The following is a 22,648-nucleotide window of genomic DNA, read 5'->3' as shown; positions in this document are numbered from 1 at the left end:
AGTATAACCGAAGAACTTGATAAAGTTAGAAAAATTAAGATCCGAGAAAGTTCTGGTGAGTATCCAAAGAAGAAAGAAATGCATCCACCAACCTTTGATGGACAAAGTTCTTGGGCAATCTACAAGAAACAGTTTGAGGCAGCTGCCACAACCAATGGCTGGGATGACGAAGACAAATGTATAGCGCTGACTCTTGCTCTTAGAGGTCCTGCTGCTGAGTTATTACAAACTCTACCACCAGAGAAGAATGGCAACTTTAACGCTCTTGTCCAGGTAATTGAAAAACGCTTTGGAGATGGCCATATGCAAGAAGTTTTCCGGGTCCAACTCAATACAAGAGTCCAGAAAAGAGGAGAAACTCTGCAACAACTCCAAGCTGATATTGAAAGGTTAACTCATCTGGCATATCCGACAGCAGGAGACGACATTATCAATCAGTTTGCGACAGAAGCCTTTGTTCGTGCTGTATCTGATATAAATCTTCAGCGAGCGATTCGAACAGCTGGAAAACGTTCTCTTCCTGAAGCATTAGCGTTCGCACTAACTATGGAAGCAGCAGAACAGGCTTCTCAAGGCGTTCATCGGGTAAGAGAAGTTGCAGTGGAGGAATGCTCTTGTCAAAAACTCGCATTCCAAAGAAACCAGCGAGACGGAGCTGCTCGATGCTGGAACTGTAACAAGACAGGACATCTCCAGCGGCAGTGCAGATTGCCACCAAGAAGAACTGCTTGCCAACACTGTGGAAACAGGAATATTGCCCAACAACAGGTAAGCGATACAACCAACACTCATGCTCAGCTTGATTCCCACTCGGGAAAACGAGTAAGAACCAACTTCGAGGGGCAGAAGCTGGTTTCTGGTATCGATGGCCCCAGAACCACAATTCAAGTCTCACAGACTAAACGAGACAACAAAAGTCTGACAGTGGAGGCGACCATAAACAACAAACAACACGTGGCTACAATTGACACCGGTGCCACCGCCTCTATTGTACGAAGAGACTTGGTGAAGATGACATGGCTACATAACACCAACAGCTACCGTCTGAAGACCGCCACAGGAGAAGCAGCAATTGTGTACGGTGAAGTTCGTCTAACGATCCGTATGGCAGAACTAGAGTTTTCGCATGTGTTTTTGGTGGCAGATATATGTGACGAGTGCATCATTGGGATCGACTTCATGAAGGACCATGGAATCATTTTGGATATAGGTAATCAAGTCCTGAAATACAGAAATGTGGAGATCCCAATGGTCTATGGCAACGAAAATTCAACAACAATTAGAACTATTCCACTGTTGTTAGGCTGTTTTGGTCCACATAAAGAAAATGCGAATAAAAACAAATTTATCCCATTATTTTCCCAACGTTTCGTAAGTGCTTCCTTACTTCATCAGGGGTATTTATTCAATCTATTAGATGGTATAATTTTGTATAAGTTCAATTTAATAATTTAATACATTCAAATATTTTTTCTTTCTTATTTAACTATTCTAAAACATAATGTATAATTTGCTTCCCTTCTGCTCCTATTGCAAAAATCCCGGAGACGGCACTGACACAAAATTGAACATAAAAAAAAACAAATGTAAACATAAATGCAAGAACAATCAAGCAAAAAATAAATAAATAAAACTAACAAATTCAAATATGACACTTATATCACAGCTGGGTATCAGGTACTTTAATTAAATTGCTACAGCATAGCTTTGTTTAATGCTATCGGTGTCTTCTTTTGTGTTCATTGTTCTCTTTATTTGTTGTTGGATTCTAAGACTCTCCAGAGTTAATCTTGTGTTTAGTTTGCGCTCTCTATCCAGTATTGTTACATTTTTGAAGTCCACCGTGTGTCCGCTTGTTGTTATGTGCTGTGAAAGCCCTGTTGTCTCTTTATGTTTTCTTATATCAGCTTCGTGTTCCGCTAATCTCGTTGCTAAATTTCTCTTAGTTTGTCCTATGTATACTAAATCACAGTTTTCATTCTTTTTTCCATTACATTTAATTTCATAAACTACATTATGTTGTTGTTGTTTTTGTATTTTTGATTTTGTGTTTGTAAATATTGGTTTGAGCGTGAAATTTGATTTGTGTGCAAATGATATATTTTCTTTTTGTATAATTTGATGTAAGCTTCTGTTGTCAGTGAGCTTGGGCACATATGGTACCGAGAAAAACTTTTTTGTATTGTTGTTGGATTTTGTTATTGTATTATTGTTGTTGTTATTGTTTAGGTTTGTTTTTAATTTTTCTGTTCTTGATTTAAAGAGGTTATTGATAATGTAGTTTGGGTAGTCATTTAGTTTTAGAATTGTTTTTATTTTTCTTATATTGTCTGTTTCAAATCTCTTGTCACTCAGATCTAAGACTTTGTTGATAAAATTTTGCGCTGTATTTATTTTTTGTTTTGTTGGTTGATTTGAGTGAAAATTAATCATTCGCCCTGATGCAGTTTCTTTTGCATACCAGTTGTATATTATTTGGTTATTTTCTCGATGTATTAATAAGTCAAGATATGGAAGGCTATTGTTGTGTTCGTTTTCTATTGTGAATTGTATCTTGTTATGATATGAATTAAGCTGGTTGAGAATTGTGTCTATGTCCTTTAATTTGATGATTGCAAAAATGTCATCAACATATTTTGCAATGAATTTCATTTTTATGCCTATTTTATTGAGATGTTCAATGGTGTCATCGAGAAGATTGTCAAGAATGATGTCCGCTACTGTTGGAGAAAGCGGATTTCCCATCGGCATTCCGTATGTTTGGGAATAGAATTTTTCATCGAATTGAAAATAATTGTTGTCTCTTAGACAAAATTCAAGAAGTTTGAGGAATTTTGTTTTCGGTATTTTTGTGTGGTCTTTTATTATGTTCCACTCTTTTAATATGTTTTTTATGGCTAAATATGTAGGTATGTTTGTAAATAGAGAAATAACATCAAAAGATACCATAACATCATCATCATCTAAAGTTATATCTTTTAATTTCTCTTGGAGTTGGAACGAATTTTTTATGTTATAGTTTTCTGATACGATGTTTCTTATAACTGTTCCGATGTATTTGGACAGACTGTAACAAGGTACGTTCATTGAGGATGATATTGGACGAAGTGGAAGACCTGGTTTATGAATTTTTGGGAGACCGTATAGTCTTGGAGCAATAGATGCTGAACAATGTAATTTGTTTTTTTGGAAACGGTCAATGTATTCATTTTTGAACAATTCATTTACTAGTGTGTTGTTTGTTGCTTGTAATTTTTGTGTTGGATCAACTCTTATTGTTTTGTATGTATTTTTGTCTTCAAGTAGTGTGTTCATTTTATCAAAATAATCTTTTTTGTACATTATAACCGTTTTGTTTCCTTTGTCGGCTTTTGTAACTATAATGGTGTTTTTATGATTGTTTAGAAATTGTGTTGTTGTTTTGTGTACTTTTAAAATGAACCTTTCTTTTTGTGTATTCTTAAATCTTCTTTTATAGTCTGATATTTTATTAGCAATTTTCGATCTAGAAACATCTTTTTCTGAATCATCTTCTATTGATTGGATAGCTTGTTCAATGTCGGCTATAATATGGATCGGTGAGAAATTTGTTGAAGTGATGGGTAAAGCGAATTTGTTTCCCAATGAAAGTAACCACTTTACTTCGTTCGGAAACTCTATATCTGTTTTATTGACAAACCATTCTTCGTTAAACGTTATACCAATTTGGTTAACTAATTTTTCTTTAAGTTTATCAATTTTTGATGAATGTGTTAATTTTGTTTTTGCTGTGATGGAATTGAATAAATATGTTTGTTTGGTGGTAAATGTTTTGTATTCATATTCATTGAGTATAGATTTGATTTTATTGTTTGTGTGGATTATGTTCTTTTCTATTGTCTTAATGGTCAGATTAGTTTGTGTTATTTCTAGATTTAGAATTTTAGTGTGAAGTTTTTGTTCTATTTTGCTTACTTGATTTAATATTCTTTGCGTAGTGAAGAGTTGACTTAACTTTATTGTAGTATTGGTAAGATGTTTAGGTGTTAATCCATAGTCTCTGCAGGTAAGTAGGTAAATTAATCTTTGTTTTTGTTTTGCCAGCTTTTGTTTTTCTTTGCTATAATGCTTCAGTGTGATACATGTTTCAATGTCGTATTTGAATTTGATGTGTTGAAAGAAGTTCTTCATTGTAAATTTGTTGTTGATTGAATATATATAAAGATGGTAAATTCGGCGGGCCTTCCGATGAATTAATATTATTTGTTAAATTTGACCAATTTTTTAATGTAATTATTCCACTGTTGTTAGGCTGTTTTGGTCCACATAAAGAAAATGCGAATAAAAACAAATTTATCCCATTATTTTCCCAACGTTTCGTAAGTGCTTCCTTACTTCATCAGGGGTATTTATTCAATCTATTAGATGGTATAATTTTGTATAAGTTCAATTTAATAATTTAATACATTCAAATATTTTTTCTTTCTTATTTAACTATTCTAAAACATAATGTATAATTTGCTTCCCTTCTGCTCCTATTGCAAAAATCCCGGAGACGGCACTGACACAAAATTGAACATAAAAAAAAAACAAATGTAAACATAAATGCAAGAACAATCAAGCAAAAAATAAATAAATAAAACTAACAAATTCAAATATGACACTTATATCACAGCTGGGTATCAGGTACTTTAATTAAATTGCTACAGCATAGCTTTGTTTAATGCTATCGGTGTCTTCTTTTGTGTTCATTGTTCTCTTTATTTGTTGTTGGATTCTAAGACTCTCCAGAGTTAATCTTGTGTTTAGTTTGCGCTCTCTATCCAGTATTGTTACATTTTTGAAGTCCACCGTGTGTCCGCTTGTTGTTATGTGCTGTGAAAGCCCTGTTGTCTCTTTATGTTTTCTTATATCAGCTTCGTGTTCCGCTAATCTCGTTGCTAAATTTCTCTTAGTTTGTCCTATGTATACTAAATCACAGTTTTCATTCTTTTTTCCATTACATTTAATTTCATAAACTACATTATGTTGTTGTTGTTTTTGTATTTTTGATTTTGTGTTTGTAAATATTGGTTTGAGCGTGAAATTTGATTTGTGTGCAAATGATATATTTTCTTTTTGTATAATTTGATGTAAGCTTCTGTTGTCAGTGAGCTTGGGCACATATGGTACCGAGAAAAACTTTTTTGTATTGTTGTTGGATTTTGTTATTGTATTATTGTTGTTGTTATTGTTTAGGTTTGTTTTTAATTTTTCTGTTCTTGATTTAAAGAGGTTATTGATAATGTAGTTTGGGTAGTCATTTAGTTTTAGAATTGTTTTTATTTTTCTTATATTGTCTGTTTCAAATCTCTTGTCACTCAGATCTAAGACTTTGTTGATAAAATTTTGCGCTGTATTTATTTTTTGTTTTGTTGGTTGATTTGAGTGAAAATTAATCATTCGCCCTGATGCAGTTTCTTTTGCATACCAGTTGTATATTATTTGGTTATTTTCTCGATGTATTAATAAGTCAAGATATGGAAGGCTATTGTTGTGTTCGTTTTCTATTGTGAATTGTATCTTGTTATGATATGAATTAAGCTGGTTGAGAATTGTGTCTATGTCCTTTAATTTGATGATTGCAAAAATGTCATCAACATATTTTGCAATGAATTTCATTTTTATGCCTATTTTATTGAGATGTTCAATGGTGTCATCGAGAAGATTGTCAAGAATGATGTCCGCTACTGTTGGAGAAAGCGGATTTCCCATCGGCATTCCGTATGTTTGGGAATAGAATTTTTCATCGAATTGAAAATAATTGTTGTCTCTTAGACAAAATTCAAGAAGTTTGAGGAATTTTGTTTTCGGTATTTTTGTGTGGTCTTTTATTATGTTCCACTCTTTTAATATGTTTTTTATGGCTAAATATGTAGGTATGTTTGTAAATAGAGAAATAACATCAAAAGATACCATAACATCATCATCATCTAAAGTTATATCTTTTAATTTCTCTTGGAGTTGGAACGAATTTTTTATGTTATAGTTTTCTGATACGATGTTTCTTATAACTGTTCCGATGTATTTGGACAGACTGTAACAAGGTACGTTCATTGAGGATGATATTGGACGAAGTGGAAGACCTGGTTTATGAATTTTTGGGAGACCGTATAGTCTTGGAGCAATAGATGCTGAACAATGTAATTTGTTTTTTTGGAAACGGTCAATGTATTCATTTTTGAACAATTCATTTACTAGTGTGTTGTTTGTTGCTTGTAATTTTTGTGTTGGATCAACTCTTATTGTTTTGTATGTATTTTTGTCTTCAAGTAGTGTGTTCATTTTATCAAAATAATCTTTTTTGTACATTATAACCGTTTTGTTTCCTTTGTCGGCTTTTGTAACTATAATGGTGTTTTTATGATTGTTTAGAAATTGTGTTGTTGTTTTGTGTACTTTTAAAATGAACCTTTCTTTTTGTGTATTCTTAAATCTTCTTTTATAGTCTGATATTTTATTAGCAATTTTCGATCTAGAAACATCTTTTTCTGAATCATCTTCTATTGATTGGATAGCTTGTTCAATGTCGGCTATAATATGGATCGGTGAGAAATTTGTTGAAGTGATGGGTAAAGCGAATTTGTTTCCCAATGAAAGTAACCACTTTACTTCGTTCGGAAACTCTATATCTGTTTTATTGACAAACCATTCTTCGTTAAACGTTATACCAATTTGGTTAACTAATTTTTCTTTAAGTTTATCAATTTTTGATGAATGTGTTAATTTTGTTTTTGCTGTGATGGAATTGAATAAATATGTTTGTTTGGTGGTAAATGTTTTGTATTCATATTCATTGAGTATAGATTTGATTTTATTGTTTGTGTGGATTATGTTCTTTTCTATTGTCTTAATGGTCAGATTAGTTTGTGTTATTTCTAGATTTAGAATTTTAGTGTGAAGTTTTTGTTCTATTTTGCTTACTTGATTTAATATTCTTTGCGTAGTGAAGAGTTGACTTAACTTTATTGTAGTATTGGTAAGATGTTTAGGTGTTAATCCATAGTCTCTGCAGGTAAGTAGGTAAATTAATCTTTGTTTTTGTTTTGCCAGCTTTTGTTTTTCTTTGCTATAATGCTTCAGTGTGATACATGTTTCAATGTCGTATTTGAATTTGATGTGTTGAAAGAAGTTCTTCATTGTAAATTTGTTGTTGATTGAATATATATAAAGATGGTAAATTCGGCGGGCCTTCCGATGAATTAATATTATTTGTTAAATTTGACCAATTTTTTAATGTAATTATTCCACTGTTGTTAGGCTGTTTTGGTCCACATAAAGAAAATGCGAATAAAAACAAATTTATCCCATTATTTTCCCAACGTTTCGTAAGTGCTTCCTTACTTCATCAGGGGTATTTATTCAATCTATTAGATGGTATAATTTTGTATAAGTTCAATTTAATAATTTAATACATTCAAATATTTTTTCTTTCTTATTTAACTATTCTAAAACATAATGTATAATTTGCTTCCCTTCTGCTCCTATTGCAAAAATCCCGGAGACGGCACTGACACAAAATTGAACATAAAAAAAAAACAAATGTAAACATAAATGCAAGAACAATCAAGCAAAAAATAAATAAATAAAACTAACAAATTCAAATATGACACTTATATCACAGCTGGGTATCAGGTACTTTAATTAAATTGCTACAGCATAGCTTTGTTTAATGCTATCGGTGTCTTCTTTTGTGTTCATTGTTCTCTTTATTTGTTGTTGGATTCTAAGACTCTCCAGAGTTAATCTTGTGTTTAGTTTGCGCTCTCTATCCAGTATTGTTACATTTTTGAAGTCCACCGTGTGTCCGCTTGTTGTTATGTGCTGTGAAAGCCCTGTTGTCTCTTTATGTTTTCTTATATCAGCTTCGTGTTCCGCTAATCTCGTTGCTAAATTTCTCTTAGTTTGTCCTATGTATACTAAATCACAGTTTTCATTCTTTTTTCCATTACATTTAATTTCATAAACTACATTATGTTGTTGTTGTTTTTGTATTTTTGATTTTGTGTTTGTAAATATTGGTTTGAGCGTGAAATTTGATTTGTGTGCAAATGATATATTTTCTTTTTGTATAATTTGATGTAAGCTTCTGTTGTCAGTGAGCTTGGGCACATATGGTACCGAGAAAAACTTTTTTGTATTGTTGTTGGATTTTGTTATTGTATTATTGTTGTTGTTATTGTTTAGGTTTGTTTTTAATTTTTCTGTTCTTGATTTAAAGAGGTTATTGATAATGTAGTTTGGGTAGTCATTTAGTTTTAGAATTGTTTTTATTTTTCTTATATTGTCTGTTTCAAATCTCTTGTCACTCAGATCTAAGACTTTGTTGATAAAATTTTGCGCTGTATTTATTTTTTGTTTTGTTGGTTGATTTGAGTGAAAATTAATCATTCGCCCTGATGCAGTTTCTTTTGCATACCAGTTGTATATTATTTGGTTATTTTCTCGATGTATTAATAAGTCAAGATATGGAAGGCTATTGTTGTGTTCGTTTTCTATTGTGAATTGTATCTTGTTATGATATGAATTAAGCTGGTTGAGAATTGTGTCTATGTCCTTTAATTTGATGATTGCAAAAATGTCATCAACATATTTTGCAATGAATTTCATTTTTATGCCTATTTTATTGAGATGTTCAATGGTGTCATCGAGAAGATTGTCAAGAATGATGTCCGCTACTGTTGGAGAAAGCGGATTTCCCATCGGCATTCCGTATGTTTGGGAATAGAATTTTTCATCGAATTGAAAATAATTGTTGTCTCTTAGACAAAATTCAAGAAGTTTGAGGAATTTTGTTTTCGGTATTTTTGTGTGGTCTTTTATTATGTTCCACTCTTTTAATATGTTTTTTATGGCTAAATATGTAGGTATGTTTGTAAATAGAGAAATAACATCAAAAGATACCATAACATCATCATCATCTAAAGTTATATCTTTTAATTTCTCTTGGAGTTGGAACGAATTTTTTATGTTATAGTTTTCTGATACGATGTTTCTTATAACTGTTCCGATGTATTTGGACAGACTGTAACAAGGTACGTTCATTGAGGATGATATTGGACGAAGTGGAAGACCTGGTTTATGAATTTTTGGGAGACCGTCTCCCAAAAATTCATAAACCAGGTCTTCCACTTCGTCCAATATCATCCTCAATGAACGTACCTTGTTACAGTCTGTCCAAATACATCGGAACAGTTATAAGAAACATCGTATCAGAAAACTATAACATAAAAAATTCGTTCCAACTCCAAGAGAAATTAAAAGATATAACTTTAGATGATGATGATGTTATGGTATCTTTTGATGTTATTTCTCTATTTACAAACATACCTACATATTTAGCCATAAAAAACATATTAAAAGAGTGGAACATAATAAAAGACCACACAAAAATACCGAAAACAAAATTCCTCAAACTTCTTGAATTTTGTCTAAGAGACAACAATTATTTTCAATTCGATGAAAAATTCTATTCCCAAACATACGGAATGCCGATGGGAAATCCGCTTTCTCCAACAGTAGCGGACATCATTCTTGACAATCTTCTCGATGACACCATTGAACATCTCAATAAAATAGGCATAAAAATGAAATTCATTGCAAAATATGTTGATGACATTTTTGCAATCATCAAATTAAAGGACATAGACACAATTCTCAACCAGCTTAATTCATATCATAACAAGATACAATTCACAATAGAAAACGAACACAACAATAGCCTTCCATATCTTGACTTATTAATACATCGAGAAAATAACCAAATAATATACAACTGGTATGCAAAAGAAACTGCATCAGGGCGAATGATTAATTTTCACTCAAATCAACCAACAAAACAAAAAATAAATACAGCGCAAAATTTTATCAACAAAGTCTTAGATCTGAGTGACAAGAGATTTGAAACAGACAATATAAGAAAAATAAAAACAATTCTAAAACTAAATGACTACCCAAACTACATTATCAATAACCTCTTTAAATCAAGAACAGAAAAATTAAAAACAAACCTAAACAATAACAACAACAATAATACAATAACAAAATCCAACAACAATACAAAAAAGTTTTTCTCGGTACCATATGTGCCCAAGCTCACTGACAACAGAAGCTTACATCAAATTATACAAAAAGAAAATATATCATTTGCACACAAATCAAATTTCACGCTCAAACCAATATTTACAAACACAAAATCAAAAATACAAAAACAACAACAACATAATGTAGTTTATGAAATTAAATGTAATGGAAAAAAGAATGAAAACTGTGATTTAGTATACATAGGACAAACTAAGAGAAATTTAGCAACGAGATTAGCGGAACACGAAGCTGATATAAGAAAACATAAAGAGACAACAGGGCTTTCACAGCACATAACAACAAGCGGACACACGGTGGACTTCAAAAATGTAACAATACTGGATAGAGAGCGCAAACTAAACACAAGATTAACTCTGGAGAGTCTTAGAATCCAACAACAAATAAAGAGAACAATGAACACAAAAGAAGACACCGATAGCATTAAACAAAGCTATGCTGTAGCAATTTAATTAAAGTACCTGATACCCAGCTGTGATATAAGTGTCATATTTGAATTTGTTAGTTTTATTTATTTATTTTTTGCTTGATTGTTCTTGCATTTATGTTTACATTTGTTTTTTTTTTTATGTTCAATTTTGTGTCAGTGCCGTCTCCGGGATTTTTGCAATAGGAGCAGAAGGGAAGCAAATTATACATTATGTTTTAGAATAGTTAAATAAGAAAGAAAAAATATTTGAATGTATTAAATTATTAAATTGAACTTATACAAAATTATACCATCTAATAGATTGAATAAATACCCCTGATGAAGTAAGGAAGCACTTACGAAACGTTGGGAAAATAATGGGATAAATTTGTTTTTATTCGCATTTTCTTTATGTGGACCAAAACAGCCTAACAACAGTGGAATAATTACATTAAAAAATTGGTCAAATTTAACAAATAAAACAATTAGAACTGTCATCAAAGAAGACATGTGCCTGCCTCCTTCTTCAGAAGTTTTTGTATGGACGAAACTAAAAGGAAATATTGGAAGCCATCGATACCTCATGGTTGAGCCAGAAGTTGAGCAAAGTTCCCAAAACGTCATCATCGGGAAGACTCTTGTGGCACCAAAGAACAACATGGTACCTGTACGGATACTTAACATCAAACCGTACCCAATCAAGCTCAAGAAAGGAGAAATTGTTGGGCAATGTGAATCTGTGTCCGCAATAACTAAGATCAGCGAGATGGACACACAGATGACTGTGAACTCTGAGAAACTAAATACTCAAATTCTAAAATCAGACAACTTGAATCAACATCAGCTTAATGTTGCGGGAAGTCTTCTTCATGAATATGCTGATATCTTCTCTTCACCCAGCGGACAATACGGCCGGACACAACTGGTGCAGCATCGAATCGATACAGGAGATGCTAGGCCGATTCGTCAACCACCAAGACGTCTCCCCTTGGCCAAACAAGGTGAAGTTGAAGAAATGATATCGACAATGAAGAAAGATGGGCTGATCGAAAATTCCAAAAGCCCTTGGGCATCACCGGTAGTTCTCGTCAAAAAGAAAGATGGAAGCACTCGATTTTGTGTCGACTACCGCAGACTGAATGATGTGACGAAGAAAGACAGCTACCCACTGCCAAGAATCAGCGATACTCTAGATGCAATGGAAGGAGCACAATGGTTTTCGACTTTGGACTTGAAGAGTGGCTACTGGCAGGTAGAAATCCATCCAGAAGATCGGGAAAAGACGGCTTTCTCCACAGGAAATGGTCTGTGGCAGTTTAATGTCATGCCGTTTGGGCTATGTAATGCCCCAGCTACTTTTGAGCGCTTGATGGAGTGCGTGTTGAATGGATTAACCTGGAAATCTTGCCTAGTTTATTTGGATGATGTCATCGTTTACGGGAAAACATTTGATGACCATTGTGAAAACCTAAAGGCTGTATTCCAGAGGCTACGAGAAGCACATCTTAAGTTGAATCCAAAGAAATGTGCACTTTTCAAGACCGAGGTTAAATATTTGGGGCATATCATCTCATCCCAAGGAGTGAAGACTGATCCTGAAAAAGTTGACACTGTGAAGAACTGGCCAACCCCTCAGGACAAGCATCAACTTCGGAGTTTCCTCGGTCTGGCAACGTACTATCGACGATTTGTGAAGGATTTTGCGAGAATCGCCAAAAGCTTGCACCAACTTACGGAGAAGGGTAAACCCTTTAAATGGTCAGGTGAGTGTGAGAAAAGCTTTCAGGAACTGAAGCTGCGGTTATGTGAAGCTCCTGTGCTGGCCTATCCGACTCCAGGCAAACAATTCATCATTGATGCAGATGCAAGTAATGTTGGAGTTGGTGCTGTTTTATCGCAAGTTCATGACGGAGAAGAAAAGGTCGTTGCCTATTTCAGCAAGGTACTCTCGAAACAAGAAAGAAACTATTGCGTGACCAGAAGGGAACTTCTAGCTCTAGTATTGGCAACAAAGCACTTCCATAAGTACATCTATGGACAGAAGTTCCTTCTTCGCACAGATCATGGTGCGCTAAATTGGATTTTGAACTTCAAAAATCCAGAGGGTCAAGTAGCAAGATGGATCGAGATACTTCAGACGTATCAATGTCAGATTCAACATCGAAGAGGAAAGCTGCATTCAAATGCAGACGCATTATCTCGGCGCCCGTGCAAGCAAGACTGCAAGCATTGCACACGACTAGAAGAAAAGGAAGTTGTCGCTGTTAGAAGAACGAGAGCTGATCCCATTTGCGGCTGGAGTAATGAAGAACTCAGAATGGCCCAACAGGAAGATTCGGACATCGAACCCATCCTTGCATGGAAGGAACATCAAGAGAAACCAGAATGGGCCGACATCTCCGACCGAAGCCCCACTCTCAAAGCATATTGGGCACAATGGGACTCGCTTCATGTGCAAGAAGGGTTACTCAGGCGTAAGTGGGAATCCGCAGACGGTAAATCCTATGTAATGCAGCTAGTTGTACCTCAGTCAAAGGTTAATGATGTTCTCCGAGAGATGCACGATGGAACTTCTGGAGGCCATTTAGGCATCAACAAGACGCTGGAAAAGGTACGACAGCAATTTTACTGGTTACGTATGAGAGAAGACGTTGAAAAGTGGTGCCGAAAATGTGATACTTGTGCCGCTAGCAAAGGACCAGCAAGAAAAATCCAGAGCAAGATGCAGCAGTACAATGTGGGCGCACCTTTTGAGAGAATTGCAATAGACGTAGCAGGCCCTTTTCCCGAAACCAACAACGGAAACCGGTACATCCTTGTAGTGATGGACTACTTCAGCAAGTGGCCTGAGGCATTTGCCATCCCAAACCAGGAAACCAAAACAGTTGTGGATAAGATTGTCTTTCATTGGGTGAGCAGGTTTGGAGTACCCATGGAACTTCATTCCGACCAAGGAAGAAACTTCGAATCTAAGATCTTTCAAGAAGTTTGCTCACTCCTTGGCATCAAGAAGACGCGAACAACACCGCTTCATCCACAATCTGATGGGATGGTTGAGCGATTTAAAGACACTTAAAGAACACCTGTCAAAAGTAGTCAACGATAATCAACGAGACTGGGATCGACATATTCCATTATTCTTGATGGCTTATAGAAGTGCAACACATAGTACTACTGGACATACACCATCGGAAGTCCTATTTGGCTCAACAATACGCCTGCCAAGTGAGATAAAATTTGGATGTGTTCCAAACGAGCCTCATGAAATGGATGAGTACGTAGAAAACCTGAAAGAAACGCTGGCTGACATTCAACAACGGACAAGGACAAATATAAAATCGTCTAGTGACAGGATGAAAACAAGATATGACGCACGAGCGACAGCAACAGGGTTTCAAGAAGGAGAACTTGTTTGGTTTTACAATCCCCACCGACAGAAGGGACTATCACCGAAGCTACAACAAAACTGGGAAGGCCCTTACACAGTAATAACCAGAATCAACGACGTGGTTTACCGTATACAGAGAGGAGTAAGAGGCAAACTAAAAGTAGTTCATTGTGACCGTTTACATCGTTATAATGGTGAAAGAAGCAATGGAGTTGTTCGGGACGAGCAATCCTAAGAGGGGGGCAATGTAATGATGAATTACCGAACTACTTTTAAGATAAAAGTCTGAAAACACTACCTACTACTGAAAAGGTAGAAATGTGAACGGACCTTTAGTAATTAAGAAACTACCCTCTGAACACATCCATAAGAAATTCCCTCGACTGCTGAATATCCCAAAATATCCCACTGGACTGGAAGTATAAAGCGCCCCCTCTTGGAAAGGAAGTTTCGAGAAGCAAAGACGAGAACCTTCGAAGACATTCTCGAACTTCGGAATTCAGGTATAAAAGGGCAGCGTGGACACCGACCGGGACAGTTTGATTTATAAAGTGAAAGAGTGCAGTACGAAGTGAAATAAAGTGTTGGAAATTGTTAGTAGTAAATAAAGTGATTTAAAAGTGTGTTTGTTTGAGCGAATAATAAAAGTAAATTGAGTTGAAATAAAGTGTGTTGTTATTTGAACGGAAAGATAAGTGGAAATTAAATAAATGAAATAAGTTTTATTGTGAACCCGGAATAAAACTTTACAATACCAATGCATATGCAATCGGCTCCATACTGATTTAAGCCGCCGTGGAACCCGTTTGGTATTCGAGGTCGGACTCACGTCGGAGCCGATTCGGACCGAGGTCGGACTCGCTTGAAGGGTATAAATGGTAACCTGGCATACTAGTATACGATGTGAGCTATGGTTAAAAATACTCATTTGTCATAGTGCTTTGGGTATCCGCTATGTTTGAGGAGTGGCGCCACAGTCGTTTTAGGATTCGATTTTCGATGGTCGACAAATTCCTAAATAGGACTTTTGGTTACTAAGTAACTACAATTACAATATTATTTATATTTGGTGTATTTGTATTAGTTTTGTTTTGTGTTATTAGTGTGTTTGTTTATTTTTGTTTCTGTTATATTAAAATTGAATTTATTTTTAATTTTCGTAATATTTTGAATTGAATATTTATTTTTGAATGTTTGATTCTTATGTTAATTTGAAAGGATTTTGTTTTTCTGTTTTTATTAACGACAAGAAGATTTTCTTCAGTTATAGTTTGTATAATTACATCTAGGCTAAAGCTGTAGTTCACATTATTTGAATGTTGTCCACATGCACTGTGGCATAAACTTACTATGTTCTTAAACCGCATATGCAAGAGTAGATAAGGATCAAGTTTATCAAGTTCATACAGTCTGGTCATATAACACTTTATTTAAAAGTATTTTAATACATATTTCAAAGTATTTTAATACTACGTTTCCACCTACCCTAAATCCGAGATTTAGCTAAGTAGATTTAGCATATATCTCGAGTTTTATTCTAAATCTCGGATTGAAAGTAGGTGAAAATCTTAGATTTAGGGTAGCTGAACCCAAATCTGAGATTTAGCGAAGTAAATCTACTTAGCTAAATCTCGGATTTAGCGTAAGTGGAAACATAGTATAATACTGTAACGATGAATTACTGAACTACTTTTAAGATAAAAGTCTGAACACACTACCTACTACTGCAAAGGTAGAAATGTGAACGGACCTTTAATAATCAAGAAACTACCTACCCTCTGAACACATCCCAAAATATCCAACTAGACTGGAAGTATGAAGCGCCCCGTCTTGGAAAGGAAGTTTCGAGAAGCAAAGACGAGAACCTTCGAAGACATTCTCGAATCTCGAAATTCCGGTATAAAAGCATACCTAGAGGAAGGAATACCTAGAGAGCCGACTCGTACCCCCCTTACCTAAAACACCCGCAAATTTAATTTCAGATAATCTCTCTTATTTTTCTCTTGTTTTCCTATCTGTGAATACGTGTGAAAAGTACAATTCGTTTAATACCTTCCTTTCACCAGTAGATGTCCTCACAAATTTTGAATTTAAACATGATTTTGGTTTGTACATGAACTTGAATAGCTCAAATAGCTCACTCCAGACACCCACCTTTCAATAAATATGTACAGAAATAAAAAAAAAAAGGTTCGTGTTTTGAATTTATTATATTATTTTTTTATGAATTTATTTCCTACTGAGCACTTAAATTGTTTTTAATTGTTTTGAGCTCAACTCCACAGTTGAATGTGTTGGTGCCATTTAAAATGCACGGGAAAACTACCACATATAAGCACTGTGGAGTTTTTCCTCTCATTGCAGCTTGTAGGGTGGAAGAGAATAACCAACCGAAGTCGCGTCTCTAGGTCATAAACAAAAAATACCAAGACTGGAAACTCGGCGGTCAACTGACGTTTGCCTACAAGCTGCGTGGTGTGGTGAATGTCGTGAACCTATCGTTGTGTTCGTGTCAAATGTGTGGTGAATGTCGTGAATCTATAAATGTGTGCGTGTTAACGTCATTTACCAACGTGGTGGCTTTCACATATATTCACAGACAGCACTGTACACAAAAGGGTTTCGGGGGGAAAGACGTACGAAATTTTCCAGTCTTGGTATTTTTTGTTTATGCTCTAGGTATTCCTTCCTCTATGTATAAAAGGGCAGCGTAAACACCGACCGGACACAGTTTAATCTTGAAAGTGAAAGAGTACAGTACAAAGTGAAATAAAGTGTTGCGAATTGTTAGTAGTAAATAAAGTGATTTAAAAGTGTGTTTGTTTGAGCGAATAATAAAAGTAAATTGAGTTGAAATAAAGTGTGTTCTTATTTGAACGGAAATGTAAGTGGAAATTAAATAATTTTTATTGTGAACCCGGAATAAAACGCTACATTGGTGTCAGAAAAGTGGAATAAAACTTATTTATTTGTGCGAATCAGATAATTTCGCGAATAAAATAAAAAGTGCGCGTGTGTTTTAAAAATAAACAAAGTTTAAAACATTTTGAAATAAGTAAAAGTGCTCGCGTTAAAAAAAAAAAAAAAGTTAAAATGGGTAAGACATTAAATCAGTTAAGTTTGACTGAGCTGAAGGCGGAATTAACTAAACGAGGTCTTCCTACTGCTGGATCGAAAAATGACCTCATTATTCGCCTGCAGGATTATTTAACCCAGAAAAACGAAGATTTGGATACATTTCAATTCGAAGTTGAAATGGTAGAAGAACGAGTAAGTACTAGTTCCGATATGTCATCCATGATGGCTGTTCTCCTTGCAAAATTTGAAGAACAGAAAGATCAAATGGAACAGCAACGTAAAGAACAAAAGGATGAACAGAAGAATCTTCTCGAACAAATAGAGAAACAACGTACCGAGCAAAGGAGTGAACAACAGAGTGTTCTCAAACAAATGGAAAAACAACGTACCGAGCAAAAGAGTGAACAACAGAATCTTCTCGAAAAATTAGATGAACAGAAAAACATCATCCAAGGTAAGCTTGACGCGATCGAGAACAAGTTCGTTGCTATTGATGCTTCCATCAAATGCATTGAAAAGCAATCTCAAGAAAAGTTCGAGAAAGTTGAAGAAAAACTCGAGAAAGTAGAAGGAAAGTTCGAGAAAGTGGATGACAAATTTGAAAAAATGGAAGTTAAAATGCAAAGTATTACTGAGGAACTTGACAAGGTTCGGAAAATTAAGATCCGAGAAAGTTCTGGTGAGTTTCCAAAGAAGAAGGAAATGCATCCACCAACCTTTGATGGACAAAGTTCTTGGTCTATCTACAAGAAACAGTTTGAGGCAGCTGCCACAACAAATGGCTGGGATGACGAAGACAAATGTATAGCTTTGACTCTTGCTCTTAGAGGTCCTGCTGCTGAGTTGTTACAAACTTTACCACCAGAAAAGAATGGTAACTTTAACGCTCTTGTCCAGGTCATTGAAAAACGCTTTGGAGATGGCCATATGCAGGAGGTCTTCCGCGTCCAACTCAATACAAACTGAAAATTATAATTTTAGTCGAAACAAATATTGATGATGAGGAGAATGATTTTTATAAATTAGATGGTTTCGACATGGAAATTTTGAATAGAAACAAACAGAGAGGTGGAGGAATTATGATGTTCATTCGGCAAAATTTAAATCATAAACGAATACCTTCGGTTACTGTATCGTATGAGAATATAAAAGTAAGTTACACGGAGAAAAATACTACTAAATACGTTGTGGGAATTTATAGACCACCTGGGTTTAGTAAAAAAGCATTTATTGAAGAAATAGGAAATAATCTAGGACAAATTGGAAGAAAAGAACAAATTATAGTGATGGGAGACATGAATATAAATATTCGAGATGCAGAATCAAGCTATGTGAAGGATTACTTGGAGATGCTCGCCTCATTAAGACTTACGAATGTCATTACTGAATATACAAGGGTAGATCCGATTAATGGTACAAAATCAGTTATTGATCACGTTCTTGTAAGCGGTATTGACAACGAAATCAATTCCGCTGTGATAGAGAGCGGCATAACCGATCATTATGCAACTTTATACTACACCGTTACTACATCGACGTCAGAAAATCACATGGTAAACACTTCGTACATTTGTAATAACAAAGTTAATAATCATATACGTGAAGAAAACTGGGAAGAAGTTTTGAACGAAGAAGATCCTGATACGATGTACAATAAACTCGTCAGCAAACTCGATGCTATATATAAAAAATCAACTTTAATTAGAAGATCTCAAAACAAAAGAAATAATTGCCCATGGACAACCCCTTATCTCATCGATGAATGTAAAAAACGAGATGAACTATATAGACGGTGGAAAAATAATAGAAACAACAAAGGTTATGAAATGGAATACAAGAGATTCCGAAACAAAACTAATAAAATGATAGCAGCCCAAAAAGCAAATTATTATAGAAACCAGTTTATTCAGCTTAAAAAAGATCCTAGAAAGACGTGGGGATTAATAAATCAAATACTAGGAAGAAAGAAGTCAAATGTCGACGAAATAATAGCAAAACATTTTCCAACCACTGCAGCGCAAACCTTGTCAAACCAATGTGCACAACTTTTCGCTTCGCAAACATCGAAAATTATTCACCACTGCAGATTTGTTACATCCAACCATATGAGTGACACAATAGAAAACTCTATATTTGCTAGTCCTACAAATATACAGGAGATACGCAGCATGGTAATGTCTCTTGGTGAAAATAAGTCGCCAGGAATAGATGGAATAAGAATAGCTGATATTAGAAAACACATAGAAATTTTTGCTCCAATAATATGTTAACTAATCAATTTAAGCCTGACACATTCTAAAATCCCGTCAACTATGAAAACTGCTGTAGTAAGGCCAATATATAAAGGTGGAGTTAGCAATCGGCTTAGTAACTATAGACCAATTTCGATACTTCCTGTAGTTGAAAAGTGTCTAGAAGGAGTTATATCGGCAAGACTACAGAGTTTTATTGACAAACACTCCCTAATAAATAAAAGTCAATACGGATTTCAAAAAAACAAAAATACTGGAAAACTACTAGGCGAATTTGTAAATTGTGTCAATGAAAGCTTAAATAAAAGCCACCACGTTCTTGTCATTTTCATGGATTTTAGTAAAGCTTTCGACACTTTAAACCATACGAAACTGATACAAGCTCTAAATAGGATTGGATTAAGAGGAGTAATGGCCGATTGGATTATGGACTATTTGCACAACAGGTCGTTTGTGGTCAAGATTAAAGATGTGACGAGTGAAAAAGAGAATGTGCAATATGGTGTTCCTCAAGGATCTAAGCTTGGTCCGATCCTGTTCATTCTTTACACTAACGAATTACTTCGCGTCTTTAAGAAGGGCATTCCATTCGCCTTTGCTGATGACACAGCGATTGTGGTCCGCCACCGATCTTTGGACATGGCGACGATGATAATGCAGGAGGAGTTCAATGCTGCAGTTAATTGGTGTCACGACAACGGCTTGGTCATCAACGCCTCTAAAACTAAGATGATGCACATCCGCAGTCCACAGTTCAAATCCACACAAAGCAAAATACTAGTTAAGAATGATGCCTGTCCCAACACCCCAATTGAAACTATAGAAATTGTAGAAACCTACAAATATCTTGGAGTGATCATCGACTGTCATTTTCTATGGAGCCAACACATCGACAAGCTGCGCATGGATCTTAAAAAGACTTTATATGCACTGTCCCATTTGCGGTACTATACCACAGTTCCTGTATTGAAACAAGTGTATTATGCGTTAGTGGAGTCCAAGCTTCGGTATGGCATACTTGCTTGGGGGAATGCAGCAACAACTCACATTCAAAAAATACAAAAACTTCAAAACTCAGCATTAAAACTAATAAATAAGGGAAATACGCGAAACAATGATAGCACATTTAAAACTCTCAACGTCGAGCAAATTTTTAAGATGACCCTTATACTGGAATACTACGATGACAACCGATTCATTCGACCAATTGACCATATGATCAACACCAGACGACGCGCTCAAGGAATGCTTAAATTACCAACTAACTACAATACATACGGAAGACGTCAACTCCTATACAGTGTTCCTTCAACCATCAACGAACTACCTCGACATTTAGTAAATATTGAAAATTTTAAAACCAGAAAAAAATACATTAAAAATTTTTTTTTAAACTCACATGAATAAAATCATAATTATTTTTTTTTTTATAATCTTGTGTAATTATGTAAAATCACGTAAATTGCTTTAAATTTTATTTTTGTGAAAAACAATCTCCTGCAGACAAGCCAAAAGGCTTCGCGGGAACTTATAATATTGTTAAATACTTTTTGATTACATGAATAAATTAAAATCTACAAAAAATCTACAAAATCTATATATCTAGGGTCAATGTGGGTTAATGTAAACAATTTCATGTCTTTTTTTTTTCTTTTGACTTTAGATTTTAATATGTTTTCACGGAACAACTTGAGTGGTATCTTCAAATGCAAATATGAAATAGAAACAAATATTTCCCCAATTGTTTAAATTACTGTCAAATATGACATGTTTACAAATACCCCACCGTGTTTGTGTTTTTTTACAAATTCGGGGTAAATGTAAACGGTGGTTTAGAATTTAAGATTTTCTCTTTATCATATGGATAACGACTTGAAAAACGTTCAAGAAGGTATTTGACAAAAACTTTTTCAAAGTCCAATAATTTTTTTTCTTCCCTTGATTCTTTATATAGGCACCCCATATGCATCCTGAGCAGCTCTGAACGTCATATTTTTTTTCTTTTTACGTCAAAGACCGATTTTGCAACATCATCCACTGAAAATTATGGTGTTGACTACTTTAAAATGTGACTCCGCGGCACTTTAGCAATAGTAATTGACTAAAAATACGTTATTTTTATTAAAACCAATAATTTCAGCAAAAATATATGTTTATATTTACCCCCAGAATACGGTGTTTACATTTACCCATTATGAAAAATATTCTGGGGTAAATGTAAACACATGCAAATCGACATAAATGTCCTGTATTTTAAAATTTGCTTGTATCACATAGAATCTACATCAAAATTCAAAACTAAAAAGTATTTGCAAATTATACTGACTTAACTGAATCTGCAAAAATATTTAATTTCTCTGAAAGACTAACGACTTGTTTGGCACTTTAAAAAATTATCTTTCACGGAAAACACGCTCGTCGAATGAATTCTCTCTTGACAGCAATGAGCTTGACGTAAAAGTTAAAGGATACATGCGTCCGCGATTTGTACTTACAGTAGCGAGCAAAAAAAATGCAAACGAAAGAGGTTTAAGGAGTTTTTGAACAAGAACTAAGTTACCAAATTTGGCATATTGAAACTGTTTTATTTGCATTAAACAGAGTCAATTTGTAGAATACTTTACTCCAAAACCATTTTTCGGTCAAAAGTCTATTTTAAATATGCGTTTTTAGACGAGCAAAAAAATGCAAATGTTTTTATTGTTTGCATTTTTTTTGCTCGCTACTGTATGTATGCATCTATCTATCTATCTATCTATCTATCTATCTATCTATCTATCTATCTATCTATCTATCTATCTATCTATCTATCTATCTATCTATCTATCTATCTATCTATCTATCTATCTATCTATCTATCTATCTATCTATCTATCTATCTATCTATCTATCTATCTATCTATCTATCTATCTATCTATCTATCTATCTATCTATCTATCTATCTATCTATCTATCTATCTATCTATCTATCTATCTATCTATCTATCTATCTATCTATCTATCTATCTATCTATCTATCTATCTATCTATCTATCTATCTATCTATCTATCTATCTATCTATCTATCTATCTATCTATCTATCTATCTATCTATCTATCTATCTATCTATCTATCTATCTATCTATCTATCTATCTATCTATCTATCTATCTATCTATCTATCTATCTATCTATCTATCTATCTATCTATCTATCTATCTATCTATCTATCTATCTATCTATCTATCTATCTATCTATCTATCTATCTATCTATCTATCTATCTATCTATCTATCTATCTATCTATCTATCTATCTATCTATCTATCTATCTATCTATCTATCTATCTATCTATCTATCTATCTATCTATCTATCTATCTATCTATCTATCTATCTATCTATCTATCTATCTATCTATCTA

At 34.2% G+C, this 22,648-nt stretch overlaps 2 protein-coding genes across 2 annotated transcripts; both read right to left on the bottom strand.

Moving 5' to 3' along the window:
* Nucleotides 1-1,063: 1,063 nt before the first annotated feature.
* LOC129918193 (uncharacterized) lies at nucleotides 1,064-4,069 on the bottom strand. Its single transcript, XM_055998582.1, has 2 exons — nucleotides 1,639-4,069; nucleotides 1,064-1,553 (listed from the first exon to the last, which is right to left on the bottom strand). Exon 1 carries the CDS (start codon nucleotides 3,340-3,342, stop codon nucleotides 1,687-1,689), a length of 1,656 nt encoding a protein of 551 aa, XP_055854557.1. The 5' UTR covers nucleotides 3,343-4,069; the 3' UTR covers nucleotides 1,064-1,553; nucleotides 1,639-1,686.
* A 40-nt stretch (nucleotides 4,070-4,109) lies between these two features.
* LOC129918194 (uncharacterized) lies at nucleotides 4,110-7,158 on the bottom strand. The gene is made up of 2 exons (XM_055998584.1): nucleotides 4,627-7,158; nucleotides 4,110-4,540 (listed from the first exon to the last, which is right to left on the bottom strand). The coding sequence occupies exon 1, from the start codon at nucleotides 7,156-7,158 to the stop codon at nucleotides 4,675-4,677; it is 2,484 nt and encodes an 827-aa protein (XP_055854559.1). The 3' UTR covers nucleotides 4,110-4,540; nucleotides 4,627-4,674.
* Between the last annotated feature and the right edge of the window lie 15,490 nt (nucleotides 7,159-22,648).

This window comes from Episyrphus balteatus, chromosome 4 (genome assembly GCF_945859705.1).
Source record: "Episyrphus balteatus chromosome 4, idEpiBalt1.1, whole genome shotgun sequence".
Classification (NCBI taxonomy): Eukaryota; Metazoa; Arthropoda; class Insecta; order Diptera; family Syrphidae; genus Episyrphus; species Episyrphus balteatus.
Note: the sequence above shows the minus strand (reverse complement) of the source record. Positions and strands in the feature narration are given on the sequence as shown.